The 23,267-nt window shown below is 44.8% G+C and overlaps 1 protein-coding gene across 2 annotated transcripts in view; it reads left to right on the top strand.

Moving 5' to 3' along the window:
- The window catches only part of LOC147624635 (mitochondrial fission protein ELM1-like), an 89,468-nt gene that overhangs the window by 29,056 nt on the left and 37,145 nt on the right, over nucleotides 1–23,267 (top strand). For both annotated transcript variants that reach the window (XM_086819654.1, XM_086819653.1), the window contains exons 2-4: nucleotides 16,794–17,032; nucleotides 17,218–17,314; nucleotides 23,042–23,191. In XM_086819654.1, coding sequence (XP_086675780.1) covers nucleotides 16,794–17,032; nucleotides 17,218–17,314; nucleotides 23,042–23,191 — 486 coding nt within the window. The remainder of the gene's footprint in view (nucleotides 1–16,793; nucleotides 17,033–17,217; nucleotides 17,315–23,041; nucleotides 23,192–23,267) is intronic.

Below are 23,267 nucleotides of genomic sequence, written 5' to 3'. Positions count from 1 at the left end.
GCTAGAGCCACCCACTTGAATCCGTGGCAATGACTAGAAGTGTGTGAGCACGTTGGTGATGCACAGATCATGCAGATGATGTGAGAGCTCTATGGCCTGCTCGTGAATAGCAGCAGACACTGATTCCGTGCTCCAATCCATCCCCAGTGTTGCACTCAGAGGGAAGGAAAAGATCAGTGCCACCCTTTGGGGTGGACGGCTTGGAGTGATGTAGAACCACACAGATGCGAATGGGGGCCACCTTCTCCTCGAAGATACCTGCTCCCTTGATGGGGAGGCATGGGCTGAAGCTGTAGTCAACTAGTTGCCCCAGAACTCCGAAAGAGAAGGAGGGGGGTTGTTGACTCCGGAGGGAGAGCATGCATCAGAGAGGCAGCGATGGTTGATTGTCTTTCACGATGGAAGTGAAAGAGAACCGTATGCTCTGGTACCAATGTAATTCCATTGATCGGTGTGTTTGGTTGAACACAATGCTAATCAATATGACTAAGTTTTAATGGACAACAAGCACAATACAAGATGTAATTTGTTGAATTGACAAGAGATGAACAATAAGATGGAACGACCAGCCCCTCCCTCAAATAATGCTTATTAATCTTGGAAGAATGAAGTACACAGTGTCATGGGAATTTCTGACCAGATTCCCATACTGATGCATATGAATACAATATTGCAAACAATATGGTTGTCGGTGAAGATCTGCAACTCACACTATCCACTCAAGTGCCCATGTTTCCTACCATCTGTTCTCTATTGTTCCACCAACACATGGTAGAAACAATTTGCAAGAGAGCACGTGGAACAAGAGAACACTACACAGGGTATGTACACGGAGTCTTGCATCTCCTTCGTGCTACTTGCTTCCATAATCGAGCATTAAAGCTTACCAATTGCAAGTAGAGTCGATGATAGTGGAAGTCTTCGCGATGGAAGTGATTGGAGTGTTGAAATCTTCAATCTATCGCGATTCTTCACGAGACAAAAGTCTTCAAGTGGATGAAGGGAACCTTGGAAAAGCTTCCCCTACGGTTCACCTTGAGAAAGGAAGGCTGAAATTAAGATTCTCAGCCAAAAGACCAAAAATCAAAGCGAATATAAGGGTTGTTTTTCATCGTCCGCGCCTCGTGTGTTGGCATCTTCATCATTCACTGTATGGCTATCCATAGTGTTCTAAGTGTACAGATAGCTGTGTTCGTAGTGATCGTCTTTCATGATGGGATTGAAAGAGAATTGTATGCTCTGATACCAATGTAATTCCACCGTTTGGTGTGGAATGTTTGGTTGAACACAATGCTAATCAGTACACTTAAATACACCAAAATTTAATGAACAACATCACAATACAAGATGTAATTTGCTGAATTGACAAGAGACACACAATGAATCAGAAAGGCCGGTCCCTCCCTCAAATAATGTTTATTGAGCTTGGAAGAATGAAGTACATAGTGTCATGGACGTTTCTTGTGAGAATATGTGAATATGAAGCGGAAGCAAGTAGAGATCAAACAAGAGAAAGGAGACAGTCAAGATTGATCCAACACTTGAGCCAAGAACTGAAAATATTGAATGAATTATGAATGAACAATGTCCATGCTTATATACATGTCTGGAGAGCCAGTCTGTTGTAGCAAAAAAGCTACTAATTTGGACAAACGGTAAAATGCCTAAAAAAGCCTAAAACTAAGCTATAAAATAGCTAAAAAATATGGGAAAAATTCCTAATTATATTAGATAAATATCTGGATAAAAAGTGGCATAAAACGAAGTAAAATGGGTTGGAGATTGAAACCAATCCCGTCCAGTGGGAAAGACTCCGTTGGACACCCACACACGTAATAGCACAACTTAATACCACAATTTGAAATGGACAACTTAATAACAACTTGAAATTGAAATGAAATGAAATGAGATAAATGGACACCAGCACTGGGGTCGGAACGGGCCGACCCCCCCCTCAATATATAATATATTTATTGGGAGTATTTAACAAATACAATGCTCCATGGGTTCCAAGAACCAGATGATGTCCATGTACAAGATGAATACAGTACCAAACAAATAGGCTTGAAGTAGATATTCGAAGCAGAACGACCACTAGCGTGGTCCAATCTCTACGGTCCTGTGCTTTCACTGGACTCCGCGGAGAGCGCCCCACTGGTGTTCCAAGACCACGCACAAACAGGCGCTCTCGTACTAACGCCTGGCTCTCCCGATCTCAGCACCTTTGTACTGAGGTTCTCCAATAGCTTGGACTACCCGGAACCGAATGGGTGTTGCCGTGGAGAGAGAGTCTCTTATCAAATTTATCATAAAATACTTTACTTAAATCTGAAAATTCACTTACTTGTGAATAACAGATGGAATACCAATACCCGGATGTGTCTATGTAGAAGGTGTAGCCACCTAGGAGGTGTAAAGTCCTCTTGTAGCCACCAATGGAAAAGAAGTGCAATCTTTTGCAAAAAGGAGATGGAGCCGTCGCCTTAGGAGAGGTAACGCCTCGCTGTAGGAACACAGCTACCAGATGTATAGGAGAAGGTGGCTCAGCCTAAAGAGGCGTGGAAGAGCAACCAATACATAGTCGCCTGGCTACAGTGGAGAAAAGGCAGCCTGGTGGAGGTGATGGAGGCGCACAGTCACCTGCAGCCTGGTGGACAGAAGAAGCAGCCACCTTGTTGAGATGGCACAGCCGCCTTGTAAGAGAACTTAGCGCAGCCACCAAGACCAGTACAACCGCCTGCATAGGGTACAGAGGCGCACGCTGATGAGAGGAAGAGGCGCAGCTGCACTAAAGTGGAGGAGCGTCAGTATGCAAAACACAGCTCCATACAAAGGCCACAGCCGCCTGCTGTGAGAGGAGGAGCACCCGCTTGCAAGGGAGGAGACGCCTGGCTGCAGCGTGGAGGAACCGCTTGGTTGTATGAGCAGCCGCTCGTAGATAGTGGACAGCCCTGCTGAATAACCAGCGCAGGCACCAGCCGTCTGAAACAGAGGCGCCTGGCTGCAGTCTGATTCGAACAGAAACGTGGCCTTCCGCCTGCTGAAGAGACAGCAGTCTTGTGCAGCCTATATGGAAGAGCACATAGCCACTTGTGGGGTTGCAGCCGACCTGAGCATGCACCAGAAATCGCCGGCTTGTTTTCTCTTACGAAAAGATGTTGGAAGCGATCGCCGGTGGTCTACGATGGAGGTGGTGGCTTCTTTTTATAAAAATTAGAGTGGAGTTTAAAAAATTTTGTTGGCTGGCTCCCCACGTTTGCATGTGGGTGGCCAGTTCCAAGGGGGTGTGGGTAGGTGACCATGCACCCACCCCCACACACACACAACCTAAGTGTGGCTCCCCACCTTGGCCCCTAAGTGGGTGCCCACTTTTAAGTGTATGTGAACATACAACCTTATAAATCAAAAGGTTAGAGATTAAAGTATTAAACTAACATGTGCAATATACTTACCACCTGTTCACATGCACCAAAACTCGTCAGAAGACAGAGCAAACTTCATGACTCACTGGCAGATGTCCCGCTCAGTAAGTGACACGTCAAGGAGGCAAACACAAAAATACAAGTCATGCGAAAACAGTTTCAAACATGCAAAACATGATTGCATGTGCAAATAGTATCGTTGACATATCTCCCGTTCATGGAACAAGTACAAAATATCTGTCGGCACAAAAATGGCACGACGTAAAACATAAATCCTGGTCTTCCTATGGAGTGACAATCCCATAGGTAAGACACAGTTCCAAGCACGAGCCTCCCTATGGAGTGACAGTCCCATAGGCAAGACACGGCTTGAATACTGGCTCTTCCATGGCGTGACAATCCCATGGATAGAACACAGTCTAGGTCATACATGGGTGGCACCAGTCTGGCTCCCGTCCATACGACACCTTCCTGCTAACACACGGGTGGCACCAGTCTGGCTCCCGTCCATGTCAGCAAAATATTGGCCTCTTCACATGAGACACCGGCCTGGCCTCAAGTGAACGAGACACAAAAACTGGAGATGGACCAAATGGTCGGCCAATTGGTGACATCCCCTCGGGCTTCTAAAGAGTTGTCCTCAACTAAAAAGCCTCAAGATATGCCTGCAACAACTGTGGGTAATCAACAAAATAGTGCTCATTTACCCACTTGGCATCAATAGGCAAATAATTCTTAAACTTCACAAGGTATCTCGTGGAAAGCTTTCCTGCAGGTAGCTTTCTCTCCTTGTGAAAAACAATCTGTTCTGGCTGGAGGATCTCCTCAAGCTCTTCAATCTTTGGCGGATCTTCTGTGACAGGCTCATCAGGATCTGGCCCCACATATTTCCGAAATAGACTCACATGAAAAGCATTGTGAATCTTCCAGTGACTAGGTAAAGCAAGCCTGTAGGACACTTCATTGATCTTCTGAATCACCTTGAAGGGTCCATAATAGCGAGGAGAAAGCTTAGGATACGATCCTTCTCGTCCTGGCCTCTTCCTAAGCCTAGCTTTCTCAAATTTCAGCAAAACCCAATCACCTTCTTTGACTTCCATGTCCCTTCTATGCTTGTCAGCAGCCATTTTATGCTTATCTTGTGATCTTGTAATGGCTGTCCGCATATGACCAAAGGCTACATCCAAGTCACGAACATATTCATCAGTTGCAAAAATTTCATCCTTTGTACGAAGGATGGGTGGCAATACCACTTTGCCATAAATAATCTCAAACGGAGCCTTTCCCGTGGAGGCATGGATCGTATTGTTGTAGGCAAACTCAACAAGTGGAAGATACTTCTCCCATGCAGTCTTTTGTTCTGCCACATAACATTTCAATAAATCCAACACGGCTGAATTTGCAGCTTCACTTTGGCCATCCGTTTGGGGATGATAAGCTGATGAAAACTCAAGTTTAGTACCCATATTATCAAATAAAGCCCTCCAAAAGAGGCTTGTAGTCCTGGGATCTTTATTCCCAACAATGGATTTAGGCATACCATGATGCTTGAAAATATTAGCAAGAAAAAGCTTTACCATATGATAAGCTTTAATGGTTTTCTTGACGGGCAAGAAATGAGCTTGCTTGCTAAACCTGTCCACAATGTTCCAAACAGCATCATTCCCATGCTGGGATCTAGGCAAGTCCATAATAAAATCCATAGTAATACTTTCCCAAGGTTGCGAGGGAATAGGCAAAGGCTGAAGCAAACCTTGAGGTTTTTGCCTATCAAATTTCACCTTTTGGCAAGTAATACATGCACGTACATAAGCCTCAATGTCTTTACGCATGCTTGGCCAAAAGAAATATCTCTGAATCATGCGTGTAGTAGGCATAATACCTCTATGACCAGCATAAGGTGGAGCGTGACATTCCTCCATAACCTTTGGACGCAAATCCTTTACCACACATAGGCAATTATCCTTCATAAGATAACCCTCGTTGATAGCATAAGAGGCATGTGAATGACCAGCCATCAAATCAGTCCATATATGGCAAAAATCAGCATTCAAGATGATACAAATCTCTCATAGCAGATAAGTCTCCATGAGAGGCCACTGAGACTGCAGCTACGTAAGGCCTCTTGGATAGTGCATCGGCCACCACATTTTTCTTTCCTGGAGTATGTACAATTTGAAAATGAAACATGGAAAGAAAGTTTGCCATTCTCATCTGCTTCTCCGAAAGCTTTGTTTGAGATAGAAAATATCTCAAGCTTTGATGATCTGTCTTGACTACAAATTCAACCCCAAGAAGATAATGTTTCCAAATCTTTAAGGCATGAATTACAGCCAAGAGCTCTTTCTCATAGATATCCATATGAAGCTCAGCATCATGCAAACGACGGCTCTTGTATGCAACTGCATGTCCTTCTTGATTTAGGACAGCTCCTATACAATCACCACAAGCATCACATTCAACTACGAATGACTTGTGTAAGTCGGGAACAATTAATACTGGACCACATATAATGGCATGCTTGAGCTACAAGAAAGCATCCTGTTCTTTTGAAGTCCATTTGAAAGTGATTTTCTTCTTTGTGAGATCATGTAGAGGAGTGGCTATCATAGCAAAATGCCTGATGAAACGCCTATAATACGAACATAATCCCAGAAAACTACGTACTTGATGTACGTTTTGCAATTCGGGCCAATTCCGAATGGTCTCTATCTTTGCAGGATCCATTGTAACTCCATCTTTGGATACAATATGACCCAGATAATGTATCTCTGAAAGGAAGGACTCACTTTTCTTGGCATTAATGAAAAGTTTATGGTTCCGCAACTCTTCGAACACTGTGACCAAATGAGTTCTGTGTTCTTGCTCATTCTTGGAGAAAACCAAGATATCATCAAAGAATACTCCTGTGAATTTGCGATGGGGTCGGAATATCCTATCCATCATATGATTAAAAGTAGCAGGAGCATTGGTGAGACCAAAAGGCATTACCAAAAATTCATATAATCCGAAGGCTGTCCTGAATGTAGTTTTATGGACATCTTGTGGCACCACTCGTATCTGGTGATAACCACTCTTCAGGTCAAGTCTGCTAAAACAAGCCGATCCATCAAGCTTATCCAAAATATCATCAATTCGCGGAATTGGAAATCTGTTCTTGATGGTAAGCTTGTTTAAAGCTCTATAGTCCACACACATGCGGAATGATCCATCCTTCTTTTGAACAAGAAGTACAGGAGAGCAGTAAGGTGAGGAACTGGGCTGAACCAAACCTTTCTCTAAAAGCTCGTTTACCTGCTTCATGATCTCTTCTTGTTGTGCAGCACTCACTTGGTATGCGGGTTTGTTAGGTGGAGAACTACCTGGCACAAGATCTATGCGATGATCTTTGGGCCTTTGGGGAGGTAATTCACGTGGCAATGAATCAGCAAAACAGTTGTTGAATGCATGAAGAAAATTCAGCCTATCATTAGTCATAGCATCCACATTTTGATGATTTGGTACAAGGCTATCACGAACAAAACCAAGTACGTAGAAAGACTCTTTTTCATTGCTTTATTAATTTGGATGTGTGATACAAGTGGGATGGAATCCCCTTCTTTGCCAGCATCAATAAAATGCATGCGGCCTTTATGCATAAAAGAAATCATATTGGTCTTGTATTCTTTGCGGGGCTCAAGCCTATGATGCCACGGCTTGTCCAACAATACATCACATCCATTTAGTGGAGCAACTAGGAAATGTTCATTATTAAGGTAGCCCTGGATGTGTATGTGCAACTTCCCTATCAATGGGGTAACCTGCACCTCTTTTCCAACAAATGTAGCTTCGGCTTCAATCTGAGGTCCCATGTTCTCAACCTCAATACCCAATGCAGCTGCCGTTTGCATAGAGATGAAGTTATCGGTTGCACAGTCATCAAACATGAATAAGGCGGGCTGATCCTTGATTTGTCCCCAAGCCTTGCATACCATCCGCTCTTTTGCATCATGACTTGTATTTCCTTGCACATCAGTCTGCTTGTCCTCGTGCTTTGGTTTGCGATCTGGGCATTGTCGAAACATGTGGTCTTTGCTACCTCAAGAAAAGCATTTTTCCATCCTTGGCATATTGCTCTCTTTGCTCCGGGGTTACGCCGAATTTGTTCTTCCTTGGGCCCTGATCTTTAGATGTGGTATTTTCAGCTTTACCACCCTTGTGGGTCTCCCGGAAGTTCTTTTCAGGTGGCTGTCCACCCTTTTGCAGATTTGGGACAGCCTTGTCTTTCCCCTTTGGACCGCCTTGATCCTGCTTAATTTTGAGCACCAATTGCTCCGTAGCAAGAGCAGAAGCTGTGAGCTGTTGCAAAGTATGTTTCGGGTGCAATTCAATGCCCGAACGATATGCTGGTTGCAGTCCAGAGCGAAACTTCTTCTTTCTTTCATCCTCAGTGATTTGCATAAAGGGAGTTACTTCCAACCACTTTCCAAAACTTGTTGACATATTGTTGCACGCTTTCATTATCTCTTTGCTCCAGCCTGTCCCACTTTTGAGTGAGAGTTTGCTCCGCATTTGGTGGCAAAAACTGAGCATAGAATCTATCCTTAAATTCCTTCCAGGTGCAAATGGGATCCTTGGTGATCTTTTCAGTGATCCACCAATGAGCAGCGGTTCCTTTCAAAAACATGCTAGCACGGCGTACTTTTGACTTCTCAGTGAAGTCCTCATCGCTAAAGGCAATGTCGAACTGTGCCACAAATGCTAATACTTTAGAAGCATCATGTTCTCCATGAAAAACATCAAACTTGACAGATTTGTCACCTGCTTTAAATTCCTTGAGCTTCCTGGCACGAGGCTCATGGTCTTCTCTTTTTCTTTTCCCCTTATCCAACGGGGCAGCCCTATCTGCATGGGCTCCATGGGCCGTCATAGAAGTTTCATGAGGCACGGTGGCATGTGCTCCACGAACTTGAAACTCAGATGCATGTGACTTTCCTGCATAAGGCATTGTCTCTCCATGAGACAACTCAGAAGGCAAAATTTTTCTAGTGGGAGACCTGTCACCCTTACCATGAGATACATGTCTTGAATGCATGTGACTTTCATGCCCTCCGTGAGCACTAGCATACCTATACCTGTCAGGTTTTGTGCCTTGTGGAGAAGATGCATGTCGAGAGGTGACTGTCACCTCTTCTTTTTGCATAAAAGACCTCAGCCTTTGAGATGCGGGATCTCCATGCTTCAAGTGAGGTGGATTTATGAATTTCAGCTCTCCGTCGTCTCCCTCTTTGATGTCACCTTTGCGGAGGAGGTAGGCAAGTGCCAACTCCCTTGGCTTCTTGCCCACTTCCCGTGCCATGGACTCAAAAGTTACATCTACCATTGCATCAGCTTTCCTAGCTTCAATGGCACTTTGTACATGGGGATCTTCATGCAAAAATTTTAACTCTTGCTCTTATGCCTGCAAAAGTTTTCTCATATGTTCCATTTCAGCCCTCATTGCATCAGGCTCTTGTTCAAGCATGACTGTCTTTCCTGGAGATAGTTGACCCTTTGATTCACTATCATTAACCCTTTCAAGGGACTTGTGCCTTCCTCGCAGAGCATGAGAACCACGAGAGGCACTAGATGGACCCCTCGAATTAGGCACTTCCAAAGGGTTGCCTTGGCTGTCCATTGTGTTAGTGTGCTAGAAGCGGGGTGTCCAGTACACAGGTTCGTTTCCCCACTAGGAAGAGGGAAACAACCGTGCTCTGATACCAATGAAACCGATGCCGTCAAGTGGGAAAGACTCCGTTGGACACCCACACGTGTAATAGCACAACTTAATACCACAATTTGAAATGGACAACTTAATAACAACTTGAAATTGAAATGAAATGAAATGAGATAAATGGACACCAGCACTGGGGCCGGAACGGGCCGATCCCCCCCTCAATATATGATATATTTATTGGGAGTATTTAACAAATACAATGCTCCATGGGTTCCAAGAACCAGATGATGTCCATGTACAAGATGAATACAGTACCAAACAAATAGGCTCGAAGTAGATATTCGAAGCAGAACGACCACTAGCGTGGTCCAATCTCTACGGTCCTGTGCTTTCACTGGACTCCGCGAAGAGCGTCCCATGGTGTTCCAAGACCACGCACAAAGAGGCGCTCTCGTACTAACGCCTGGCTCTCCCGATCTCAGCACCTTTGGACCGAGGTTCTCCTATAGCTTGGACTACTCGGCACCGAATGGGTGTTGCCGTGGAGAGAGAGTCTCTTATCAGATTTATCACAAAATACTTTACTTAAATCTGAAAATTCACTTACTTCTGAATAACAGATGGAATACCGATACCCGGATGTGTCTATGTAGAAGTCTATGTAGAAGGTGTAGCCACCTAGGAGGTGTAAAGTCCTTTTGTAGCCACCAATGGAAAAGAAGTGCAACCTTTTGCAAAAAGGAGATGGAGCCGTCGCCTTAGGAGATGTAATGCCTTGCTGTAGGAACACAGCTACTAGATGTATAGGAGAAGGTCACTTGCAGCCTGCTGGACAGAAGAAGCAGCCACCTTGTTTGAGATGGCACAGCCGCCTTGTAAGAGAACTTAGTGCAGCCACCAAGACCAGTACAACCGCATGCATAGGGTACAGAGGCGCACGTTGATGAGAGGAAGAGGCGCAGCCGTACTGAAGTGGAGGAGGCGTCAGTATGCAAAACACAGCTCCATACAAAGGCCACAGCCGCCTGCTGTGAGAGGAGGAGCACCCGCTTGCAAGGGAGGAGACGCCTGGCTGCAGCGTGGAGGAACCGCCTGGTTGTATGAGCAGCCGCCTGTAGATAGTGGGCAGCCCTGTTGAATAACCAGCGCAGGCACCAGCCGTCTGAAACAGAGGCGCCTGGCTGCAGTCTGATTGGAACAGAAACGTGGCCTTCCACCTGCTGAAGAGACAGCAGTCTTGTGCAGCCTATATGGAAGAGCACATAGCCACTTGTGGGGTTGCACCCGACTTGAGCATGCACCAGAAATCGCCGGCTTGTTTTCTCTTACAAAAAGATGTTGGAAGCGATCGCCGGTGGTCTACGATGGAGGTGGTGGCTTCTTTTTATAAAAATTAGAGTGGAGTTTAAACTATTTTGTTGGCTGGCTCCCCACGTTTGCATGTGGGTGGCTAGTTCCAAGGGGGTGTGGTTAGGTGACCATGCACCCACCCCCACACACACAGGCTCCCCACCTTGGCCCCTAAGTGGGTGCCCACTTTTAAGTGTATGTGAACATACAACCTTATAAATCAAAAGGTTAGAGATTAAAGTATTAAACTAACATGTGCAATATACTTACCACCTATTCACATGCACCAAAACTCGTCAGAAGACAGAGCAGACTTCACGACTCACTGGCAGGCGTCCCCGCTCAGTAAGTGACACGTCAAGCAGGCAAACACAAAAATACAAGTCATGCGAAAACAGTTTCAAACATGCAAAACATGAGTGCATGTGCAAATAGTATCATTGACATATCTCCCGTTCATGGAACAAGTACAAAATATCTGTCGGCACAAAAATGGCACGACGTAAAACATAAACCTATGGAGTGACAATCCCATAGGTAAGACACAGTTCGAGGCACGAGCCTCCCTATGGAGTGACAATCCCATAGGCAAGACACGGCTTGAATACTGGCTCTTCCATGGCGTGACAATCCCATGGATAGAACACAATCTAGGTCATACACGGGTGGCACCAGTCTGGCTCCCGTCCATGTCAGCAAAATACTGGCCTCTTCACATGAGACACCGGCCTGGCCTCAAGTGAACAAGACACAAAAACTGGAGATGGACCGAATGGTCGGCCAATTGGTGACAGAGATGACATGTCCAACACCTTCTCTCAGCTCTAGCACGGGAGTCTGACTCCCATATGGGTAAGGAGCTGATCGATAGTATTTGGAGGAAGAGTTTTGGTGAAGAGATTCGCAAGGTTGTCCTGAGAAGGACAATACTCTAGTGTAATGATGCCGTTGGCGACCATGTCATGAATGAAGTGAAAGTGGACCTTAATATGTTTGATCTTGCCTTGAAAGGATGAAGCTCGAGCCAATGCCAAAGCACTCTGTCTGTCCGTAAGAATACGGATCGGAGAATCCGAGAGTACATCAAGATTGGTCAACCATAACAACTCACAATAGGTATCCAAATAAGCACGGTACTCAGCCTCAATAGAAGATAATGAAGCTGTATTGTGCTTCTTGGATCTCCAGGAAACAAGACCAGAACCAAGAGTGAAGCAATAACCTTTGAGCGGCCTAAAAATGTTGAGGAGCGAAAGAAAACAGGTTGACAACATTGACACTATAAGAAATATCTGGCTTGGTGTAAGTCAAATAAATAAGAGAACCAACAAGCCTCTGGTGCTGTGTACTGTCCTTGAAGAGGGGAGAGGTATCATCACGAGAGAGCTTGGAGTTGGGATCCATTGGACAAGAAATTGGATGGCACTTGGTCATCCCAAATGTCTACAAGAGCTGCTGCAAATATCTGTACTAGCTAAGAAACACTCCATCAAAAGACTGATAGACCTCCATTCCAAGAAAGCAATGGAGAAGTCCTAAATCAATCATCTCAAAGGTGAGAGATAAATCTGATCGGAGCTGTTCAGTCTTGGTAAGATGTGAGCGAGTGATCAATAAATCATCAACATATAAGACAATCAAATAGAGCAAAGCATCCTGAGCAAAGACATAGAGATCGGTGTGTGCAAAGCATCTTTGGAATCCAAGGGAAAGAAATAATGCATCAATCTTATCATACCACGCCCTAGGTGCTTGTTTCAAACCATAAAGGGCTTTGTGCAGTTTGTACACCTTAACCCTCATGTCCAGGAACCTGAAAACTTTGAGGTTGTTCAACATACACCTCCTCATGTAGGTCACCGTTAAGAAAGGTAGACTTGACATCCATTTGGTAAAGTGGCCAGTGCTCATGAGCAAAAAGAGCAAGAATTGTCCGGATGGTGGTGTATCTGGTTGTAGGGGCAAAAGTTTCCTCATAATTCACTCCCTCAATCTAAGAGAACCCCTTCACAACCAATTTGGCTTTGTGTTTGTCTAGAGATCCATCAGCACGAAACTTGGTCTTAAAGACCCACTTGACCCCAATGACCTATTGATGCAGAGGCCACTCCACAAGCTCCTATGTACGATTCCTCTCAATGGAATCAATCTAGAACTCCATGGCTGCTCGCCACTTAGGAAGAGCAAGAGCCTCTTTAGCTATAGTAGGCTTTGTATGACTATATCACTATACTCATTAGGGCGAGGTTACAAGAATGATGAAGCTGCTGTAATCTTCGTGCTTGTGTCAAAGATTGTGTTGAAGGATTAGCAAGCTGATGAAGTTCCATATCGGAGAGATGAAATCACAATCAGTGGTTTCTAGCCATCATGGAATCTTGGGGACAATCATAGTTCATATCATATGTTTCATACTGCCATACATCAGGGAGAATGATAGGTATGATAAAGTATGATTCAGCTCGTGGTGAAGTTTCATAGGTGGCCTTAAATTTAGGGCTATATATGCATGTGGGAGTTGGGACTCCAAAATATTGACAGTTTGGCACTTGAAAGTTGAAAGTTGAAGGCTGAAACTTGAATGTGCGTAGTACATAGTACATACTATGTACTATATGTACTAATAAGTATGTACTATATAGTACTATGTACATATAGTACATAGTACATAGTACTATGTACATATAGTACATAGTACATACTATGTACTATATGTACTAATAAGTATGAGTAGTACATTGGTACAATGTAGGGCTTTTTCTGCCCACTGCCCAACCTAAGGCCCAAGTTCTTTATAGCCCGAGTCTAGTACCTACAGGGTGTAGACCAGCCATGGTGTCACGTTCAGCAAAAAGGTCTGAAATTTTTTATTAAAAAAGAAAGAAAGAATGATAGGCCAATTTCATACGCCATTTTAGCAAACGTTAGCAAACGTTTGCTTCACCAATTATACGAGTATGATATGAACTATGGGGACAATCCTTCTTTGCACAGGAGCAGGAGGAGGAGAAGCCGGGGAAGGAGGAAGTGGGGGTGGAGAGGTAGGTGGTAAAGAAGTTGATGGTGGAGAAGTTGGTGGAGGAGTTGGGGTGGCTGAGGAAGGAGAAGGGACCTCAATGGTAAGCTCGGGATGAGAGCAAGAATCATCGGAGCGTTCAACAAAGTGAACATTGTGAGAAATCACCAAGGATCGCAACTCTGGATCCCATAATCTGTAAGCTTTGGAATGAGAGCTATATCCAAGGAATTTGAACTTCCTAGACTTGGGATCAAATTTGGATCAGTCAGAATCAAGGATATGAACATAGGCATCACATTGTGAAGTTTTCGTCCGAGTTGTGGCCAGTTGATATTGTGCTTATTCTTTCTATCTTTAGCGGTGCATTTACCCTATCAACTACTTATTTGTTGTACTAATTCTTTCTATTTGCTACTTCCCTTAGTGCTAGGCTTCATTATGGTTGAGTCTGCCCTGCATCATCTTTGGAGGTTTGACAGAAACTCAGTACGAAGGCCTTTGTGTGAATATATGCTCTTATGTGTGTGTGTGTGTGTGTGTGTGGAGTGCGTGTGTGAGAGCATATCTTGATACAGAGTTCTACACCCACTATTGGGCACTAATGACGTTAGTGGGGATGTTGTAGTATCTAGTCCATACTATGCATAATGGAGTTGATAGTTATATAGTCTTGTGGGTTGACTACCATGAATATATAACATGCACGTTCCTAAAAGGTGAATTTGGGCATGTTCTTGGATTCATCTAGGTATATATATAGGCATCACAACCGAAAACCCTGAAATGAGAGATGGAAGGTTTCTGTCCAGTAAAACCTCCTCTGGAGTCATATGAGAAACCGCCTTTGTAGGAGAACGGTTGAAAACATTAGTGCTCACAGCTTCTCCCCAGAAAGAGGGAGGAAGATCATGGTATAGGCCATCTCCTAAACAGTCTTGTTCTTGCGTTCAACCACACCATTCTACTGAGGAGTGTCGGGTGTGGAAAATTTAGAGCTTATACCTTTCTGTGAACAAAAATTATGGAAGGCTTTGGAGATGAATTCTCCTCCATTGACGGAGCGGACTTGTTGAACATTCTGTGTGGTCGCACTCTCCACCAAAGTCACCACTCTTGGAAACGGGAGGAATCTTGAGATTTTTCTGCCAAGGGATAAATCCAAACTTTGTGAGTAATCATCAATAATAAGCATAAAGTACCTGGCTCCTCCTTGGGTAGTAGTCCACATGGGGCTGCACAGGTCCATATGAATGAGCTCCAGAATATGAGAAGCCTAATGAGTAGCCTTGGTGAGGAAAGGCATCTCGGTGTTGCTTGCCATGAAGACAAGCCGCATAGGTGGAGTGGGAGGGTTTCAGTGGTGGAAGACCCTTGACCATCTGCTGAGAAGATAACAGTTGCAGAGAAGTATAGGGGGGCTGTTGAGATAAATGTTCAAAATGGTTCTTTGACACAACCGTATCCTCCTGGATCTTGCCAGGAGGATAGGGTTCCTCGCAGGGACTGAGGGGGACCCAGCACCATCGGGGGGCTGTTGAGATAACTGTTCAAAATGGTTCTCTGACACAACCATATCCTCTTGGATCCTGCTAGCTTGGCGCGCCTATCAACGCCACTTTGCTATCAAAATCAGCTGGTGGTTCCACCTCGGGCCAGCAGTTTGCCACTCATTTGTGCCGGTCTCAGCCGAGGTTGGGGCGGGGTGCTCTGGTACATGGGGTCTTGTGTCCCACCTACCCCCCGGGGGGGTCTGAGCTAGGGCCGGGTGGGGGGACAACTGGAGGTGGCCTCTTGGACTGTCGATGAGGACAAACTCTCGCGAGGTGTCCCTTCCAGCGACAGATTGAAACATTGGCCTAGGAGGCGAGAGTACTCAACTCTCTGCAAAATGATTTCCCCCGGCAGATTGGGGAGCGAAATGGTGTGAGGCACTGAGTCTGGGGAGGCAATGCAAATACAAAGGGATGGAATCCCAGTTGTCCGTGCAAGGACTGAAGCGGCGGTGGGATCACTCTCCCGATAGCACCACCTATTACTGGGAGGGGAGGAAGGTATTCCTTCGTGGGACTTGGAAAGTAGATTGTCACAAGAAAGCCTGAGACGCCAGCCAACGGGTCAGATGGGACGACGGCCTCAGTCGGGGATGACGGAGCGGCTGCCATGGAGTGCTCTTGGGGGTTCAAGACCAGAAGATACCGAAGCTTGCCACAGATAAGATAACCCCGAAAGCTGAAAGCACCTGACCCCGCACGCGTGCGCACCCCCGCGGGCGGGGGGGGGGGGGGGGGGGGGGGGGGGGATGCGCACTGTGCAGGCTGAGGGGGCGTAGAGGACGGGACAAGAGGCGGCGCACAGGCTGGAGGGTTGCGCAGGGGGGAGAAAGGGCTAAAACAGAGGATGAGGAGGGGGGGCAGGAGGCTAGCGAAGGTTGGGTGAGCGCAAAGGGGCGGGGGCTCACAAGGCGGAAGAGAGGGTGGGGACAGGAGGCGACATCTGCAACTTCAGCTATGGGTTCGAAGAGTGGGCGATGGCAAAAGGAACACCAGGCAGAAGGGGTGATGTCGAGAGCAAAGGGTGATGGCAAAGGCAGGGGTGGAGGGTAGCTGGGCAGTGTCGAAGACAGGCGCACAGTCGGGGGACTTCTAGTCGCTTGCATGTATATCAATCAAATTTTTTTTTTTTGTATTCAGAAATTTTGAACCAATTGTGGATGGTAGAAGTGTAGCTTGTGCATTCACTCTTTCTACCAAATCAAGGGAATAGGCAATGTGCCCTTGATTCTAGCCTGCCTCTTCCTTCGCCCGACTCCAGCCTAACCCCCCCCCCCCCCTGCGGGCGCCCTCGTGTGCTTCCTTCCTCCTCTGCCCTTTTGAGCTCCCGACTTCCCTCTCCTTCCGATCTGCCGCCGCCTCTTCTGTTTGGCCCCCCTTCCTTCTTCCGCCCAGCTTTCCTTGCCTTCCTGCCCCCATCAGTCAGCCCCGTCGCACTACGTACAGCCCAAGCCTTCTTTGCGACGTGGCAGCATGGCTTCGACCCAACGTCCAACCCTCTAGCTAGCATCTCAGGCTTTCCTGTGTGACAGTTTGCTTTACATGTCCTGGACCATAAACATGCCCAAATGCCAAAATGTGTCCACCTTTTGGAGTAATCAGGTTCATACATCAAAAAGGGGTGCCCATTCTGTAAGTTGAATTACAGGTGCCAAAATTATAAGTTATCTGGCCTTTATAATAAAGTGACCAATTCTGTACAAAGTTTGAGATTTTTTCTTTTGTGAAGTAAATAACTCTGTTTATAATTCCTGCAGCGTGTCACTCGTCCAAAAGGAGGCTATAATAGATGGTTGAGGTGGTTGCCAGTCGTTATACACAAGAAGATTGATAGTATAATCAAACATATCCAATCAGATCTGAGGTACTTGCTATTGTCTCAACATGTGAAAGGCACTGAAGGTGTACCCATTCTAAGAGATCAGGAGTTTTCAACTTTTGTTCCTGAGGCCGATGCAAGGAAGATTGCAGCATTGGCGAGACAGGATGTTGAAAGGTATTTGGAATACGTTGCTTTTTTTTGTTGTAAATCTAACATCTTTTTTCAAGTATTTGTTCATACTTCTTAGAATATAGACTTAGATTGTAAGGTTTTAGGCAAACTCTATTTTAGAGTTAAATTGAGTAATCTTATTTTTAGTTTTTTCTAAGAAGGCCCTTGGTTTTGATGGGGCATTGTAGAGAGGGGCCATTATTGGTGGTTGCCTCGGGCCGTGACACAGCATCTGTTGCCGCAGCAGTGAAACGGTTGGCTTCTCGAGACACCTTTGTTGTACAGGTATTAGGCTATCCTTCCCAAATTAGTGGACATGCAGATTTCTTTTGAAGTCTTCGTCCAAGTTGCAGGCAGCTGGCTTATATTAATTGTTTCTATCAGAAGTGCTGCAATTGACCAACTAGCTATCGCGCGCGCGAGTGTGTGCGTGTGTGTGTGTGTGCGCGCGCGCACCGTAGTGCTAGCTTTCATCATGGCTGAGTCTCTCATTTATCTCCAGAGAAGTGATAAAAAGTTAATTTAGTGATTTGACTATGAAAATGTCTATCATAGTGACATGTCTTTATGCATAAACCTGCCCTTACTCTCGGGTCCTGATGACATGAGTGGGGATGCCATAGCATGTAGTCTATGCCATGCATGATGGAGTTGATAATTTGAAGCTTCGTGAGTAGATTCTCGTAGAGTCAAGATCGCACTTTGGTTTTTGTTAAGTTTGGGAAATAATACAGACTTACAATTGCTATATATTCTTCTTAAATAGGGCAATGTTTTTAATTAGGGGAGGTTTGTTCTAAATGTTTGTGGTTAGCTTTTTTTGTTCTAAATTTGGTAGCATGTAACGAAGGCCATAGGTCTTAGGGTTATGGTAAGTAGTACACAGCCCTAAGGGGGATGAAAGATATTCTCCATTGTGGTGGAGAAAAGATAGATAGAGTGAGAGAGATAGCAACCAAAAAATATGAGGCAATCCTAGCCTTTAACCATGCAACATGCCATCTCCGTCGGAGATCTGTTCTTCCTCTGAGCCACACCATTTTGCTGAGGTGTAAAAGGCACTATGCATTGATGCTTTATGCCTCTTTCAGTCATATATACATGAAACTCCTTTGATATATACTCCCCCCCCTCCCCCTCGATTTGTCTGAAGGGTGCCAACTTTACATGCAGACTTATTTTTAGCCATAGAAACAAAGTGTTTAAAGCATGTAAAAACCTCTGATTTTGTCTTCAATGGATACACCTAGGTGTGCTTGGAGTAGTCGTTAATAAAAGTCACGAAGTAGAGATATCCCCCAATTGATGGTGTCTCCATGGAACCACATACATCACTATGTATAAGCTGTAATTTTTGGACAGCCCTAAGTGATTCATCTTTCGGGAACGATGCCCGTTGTATCTTGCCTAAATGCACCCCTCACGTACATGTTTGACGAGGGTCTCAAGCTTTGGCAACTTTGACACAATCTCTTGCCTTTTGAGGAGCAACAAACTACCAAAGTTCAAGTGACCAAAGCATGCATGCCATAGCTCTGCGTCACACATAGCACGTGTGGTAGTAACTGAGCAAGCATTATGTGTCAATATCTCTTACCTGTCCAACCTGTAAAGCCCATGGCTTAAAGTACTAGATACCATAGTGATATCTCCATCACTTCGGTCATGAACTGCTCACATGTCATCAATAACTCTGACCGTTAGGCCTGCCCTAGTAATGGTAGAGACTGACAAGAAATTCTTTTTGATGCCTAGCACAAACAAGACTTCTGAGAGAGTGATTGTCCCACAATTTGCAGCAGTGAGAACAACCTTACCAACTCCTTTTACTGGATATGAGGAGTCGTTTGCACATGTGACTGTTCCTCCTTGAGGAGCAGACTTAATAAGGAAAATCACGTTGAGAAGTAATGTGCTTGCTAGCACCACTATCAAAGTACTAGACATGCTTATCTGTCACACTGACATACACACATCATGGATAGGAGGATCATAACTGCAGTGCACAATGAATGCCCAATCATCCTGTGCATAGTTCGCCGGCTCCTTCTTTTCGTTGATGCATCAGCCACGACGATGCTTGACTCTTTCTTCTTCTCCTTCTCCAGCCTTGTTTTGCATTCATTGATGTAATGGCTTGGCTTTCGACAAAAGTTGCATTTGCCTTTCTTCTGAGGCTTATCGTTCCCTTTCTTGGCATCCTTTCCAGAAGATTGGGCTGATTCTGTCTTTGGCTTATAGCCGCTCTGAGAAAAGGCTTTGGCTTTACCTTTGTGATTGGCAGCAAATGCCTGATCTTCGACACACATACTAGTTCGGTTTTGTCAAGATTGCTTGTCTTGCAAGAGCACTTTAACCAACTCATCAAAAGTAAGGGCATTGGGGTTACCCTTCGTCATGAGCCGAAGTGTAGATGCAAAACCTTCGTATGAATTCGGTAGAGCTGTGAGAATAGTAGATACCAAAGAACTGTCTGGATAGGCCTCATCAATACATGCTAGCTGTCCCTTGAGATCTTTAGTCCTTGTGAAGAACTCATCCATTTAATCTCCCTCATTCATATGCTCGGACTCTAACTGCTTACGCAAGTAGGCCACTTGTGTCTCATCACGCACTTAGTAAAGCGCAACAAGTGCATCCCAAGCATGTTTCGTAGTTTTACATGAGCGAATATGAGGAATAATGCTCCTTTTCCCACTAATGCATGTGCTTATGTCTCCCACCTAGCTTGTTCTGCTATGGGAGGTGCAAAGGCGGACACCATATTTACATCGGAACTTGTATCACCATCCAAAGTACCTATACTATGCTGTTGTGCTGGCGAGACAGGGCGTGTCTCAATGCCAATAACAACATTCGAAAGCGCTTTGGCGACCAATACATGGCGTATCATACAGGACCATAATGGGTAATTGGTTCTTTCAAGTTTATTGTGAGCGGACTCCTAAATACATCACTGCCTGCCATTCAGCTTGCAAATAACTAATTTCCGACACCGAATGCAAATATCCCAACTACTTGTAGGTATTGCCAATGCCCACTGAATGCAATTGAAATGGTTGCCAGCAGAATATTGATGACGATGGAAACCTGCACAAAGTGTATGAAAAAATGCAGTGTAGAGTGTGGGAATGATACTTAGCAGGAATGCAGAAATCGATGATAATGTTGAAGTTTGTGAAGAGAAGCTCCAAGATGCGATGTCGAAGATGACGACGTCACTGTCTGCACACCAAATGCTGCTGCTTATGTGCAAAAAATCTAAAATCGAACAAAAACAGTTCGAATATACAATCCCTCAAGATGCTTGCGGAAACCTTATAGCACGAAACACGCTTAAAACGCTCCGAAACGCGTAAAAATTCAGTGAATATAGTTAACAACACACTATATGGTATATTTTCTCCACCTAAGAGGATAGCTCAATTTGAGACAATCAAAAGAGCAACACAAGGAGAAGATGACAAGGGGGTGAGAGCCAAGAGAACTTGTTGTGATACCAATTGTTGGACTGGAGAATCGAGATTAATGTAGTAACACATACATAGATGCAACAAGGAAGGAGAGATAGATGGAAGCACAACACTCAAAGTAGATTGATGAGAATGAGTGAAGTACAAGGGAAGTGACATGATAAGGTCACTTACACACTCAAGAGTGCGTATATATGCTTGGGAAAAAAACCTCCTAAAGAGGGAAAAAGTGCTCCGGCCTTTTATCAGCTTACATCCACACATCACTACCATATAAATGCTACAATTGTTTAGTATCTTTAGCTTCATGTAGACATGATTGATCTTTTTGATGACCGGGAAAGAGCCAAACCTTCGAAACAAGAGCTTGGGACAACACTTGCTGACTTGCTTCAATCTTTGTGTCATGATCGGGAGATACGTCCAATCCCCTTCTTTGTAATGGACATCTCTTTGAGACTTGTTGGCTTGCCTAGTGTATGCTTCCTGAGCTTTGGCAAGGTGCTCCTTTAATGACTCAAAGAAGATTGATGAGAATGAGTGAAGTACAAGGGAAGTGACATGATAAGGTCACTTACACACTCAAGAGTGTGTATATATGCTTGGGAAAAAAACCTCCTAAAGAGGGAAAAAGTGCTCCGGCCTTTTATTAGCTTACATCCACACATCACTACCATATAAATGCTACAATTGTTTAGTAGCTTTAGCTTCATGTAGACATGATTGATCTTTTTGATGACCGGGAAAGAGCCAAAGCTTCGAAACAAGAGCTTGGGACAACACTTGCTGACTTGCTTCAATCTTTGTGTCATGATCGGGAGATACGTCCAATCCCCTTCTTTGTAATGGACATCTCTTTGAGACTTGTTGGCTTGCCTAGTGTATGCTTCCTGAGCTTTGGCAAGGTGCTCCTTTAATGACTCAATGATTTTTGAACGCGTTTCTGTGGTCTTGTTGGCTTCCAAGAGAGGCAACACCATCCTTGTAAGAAGTGACGAGCAACGGCGGCCAAAAGCTGCCTCATAAGGAGTTCGACCAATATTTGATGAGTGAGTATGTTATTACCCGCTTTGGTCTCTCCTAGAAAACAATGAAAAAAGCCAAAGGATTGCTCCTCTGGCAGTGGCGCCAAAGCCCGCTGGATAGAGGCCTACAAAAAACGGGATCTCGTGAGCATTCTTGGGAATGTCCCATTCGAGAATTTCCCTTACCTTTTCAGGGACAAGGCTAATTCTGTCTACACTAATGACATATCCACTACTCCAAATTCGCTCTTCTCTAAATTTATAAAGAGGTCATTGTCTCGCAATAGTTGCAAGAACTTTGCAACATCTATGTCAACTCCGCTACCTTCTACTCTAACATTTATACTCCTGATTACTTCGTCCCATACCACCCCAGCCCAGCCCTCCGAGGTGTCGATCTAGGCCTCGTTGGGGTCATGATTCCTCACTGAGGGGTAATCATTTTTGAGTCCTCAAGTCACTTGTATAGGCCTTGGGGTCCAATAATGGAGTAAAAGCTCACTTATTAACAATTATAAGCTTTCACACCATCCTGTACGCATAAGTGTCCATAAGTCACTTGTAACCTATTCGCACGCACACTAGGCATAAACCTAGCCTCAAATATACACACCAACCCTAGGTTGTAATCTGCTTGTGAGAAGATGATTTACCTTTTACTAATAGGAGGAGAAAAAAAAGAGAGAATAGAATAAGAATACGCACCTCAAATACACACACCAGCCCTAGGTTGTAATCTGCTTTTGAAAAGCGGACTGGTTCTTGAGCTTCCCCCAAGCTTTGAAGAGCTTTCTGGTGTGTTCTGGCCGTCCAGTAATATTGTACTTTTTAGCTCCTTCATCTCTGTGCCCTTCTAATGGGCAGCATGGGAAGTGGGGTGGGAGGAGGAGAAGTGGGATGAGGGAAAGGAACAGAGGAATCAAATTGGGAGAAGGGAAAGGAGATAGGATAGAAGATGAGTTTGGAAACTAGTTCATTGATTTAAACTAAATTTGACCTAAGCCTAACCCAAAATCTAGGGTGCAAAGGGAAATTGCAAAGTGTTTTTGGGCAAACGACTGAAACAGCAGAGGAAAAACGATTGAAATGGGGGAAATGTGCTGTTTCCAAAATTGAAACATGCTTCAAACGTATGGAAATGGCTGTAACACGCTTCTGATGCTCTTAGTGGGCAATGACCGATCCCCTTAAGCAACTGGGTTGAGCTTGTCATCTCAGGTATAATGTGGTTGTGGTACAGGTCCAAATTTTGTCAAGTATTAGGGCATATTTTTTTCATGCCAGTTGAAGCTTCTTAAAGGGGGTGGGTTTTAGCAGTGTCTTCCTGTATTTGCATAGTCGTTGACTGATGCATACCCTTTTTGGATCATTCAACTTAGCGAGCACATGTTCATGAGAGCTGAGTGGCAGAAATTGTGTGCAGAAGTCCAATGTAAACTCTTCCCAGGTGGTTAAAGTTTTCATAGCAGGACCTGAATAAACATCAGTGTCTTACTTAAGCTCACTGTCTGCAGGTACAACTACCTAGGAGACGCCTTGACCAGTATGATATGGTGATTACTCCTCAACATGACTATCATGCATTGACGTCAGCAGCAAGTCAAGAGGTTCCTCAATTCCTTCTACGATGGATTTCACCTCAGCATCCACCGAATAAGCATGTGGTGAGTTTATGATCGGGGATGCGTGAGCTTCAAGTAGAAGCAAGTGTATTTTACTGACGGTGTTAGCTTTTGTTAC

Source organism: Cibotium barometz, chromosome 25, assembly GCF_041138505.1.
Source record: "Cibotium barometz isolate CiBa-2024 chromosome 25, ASM4113850v1, whole genome shotgun sequence".
Classification (NCBI taxonomy): domain Eukaryota; kingdom Viridiplantae; phylum Streptophyta; class Polypodiopsida; order Cyatheales; family Cibotiaceae; genus Cibotium; species Cibotium barometz.
This window is presented reverse-complemented; position numbering and strand designations above follow the sequence as displayed.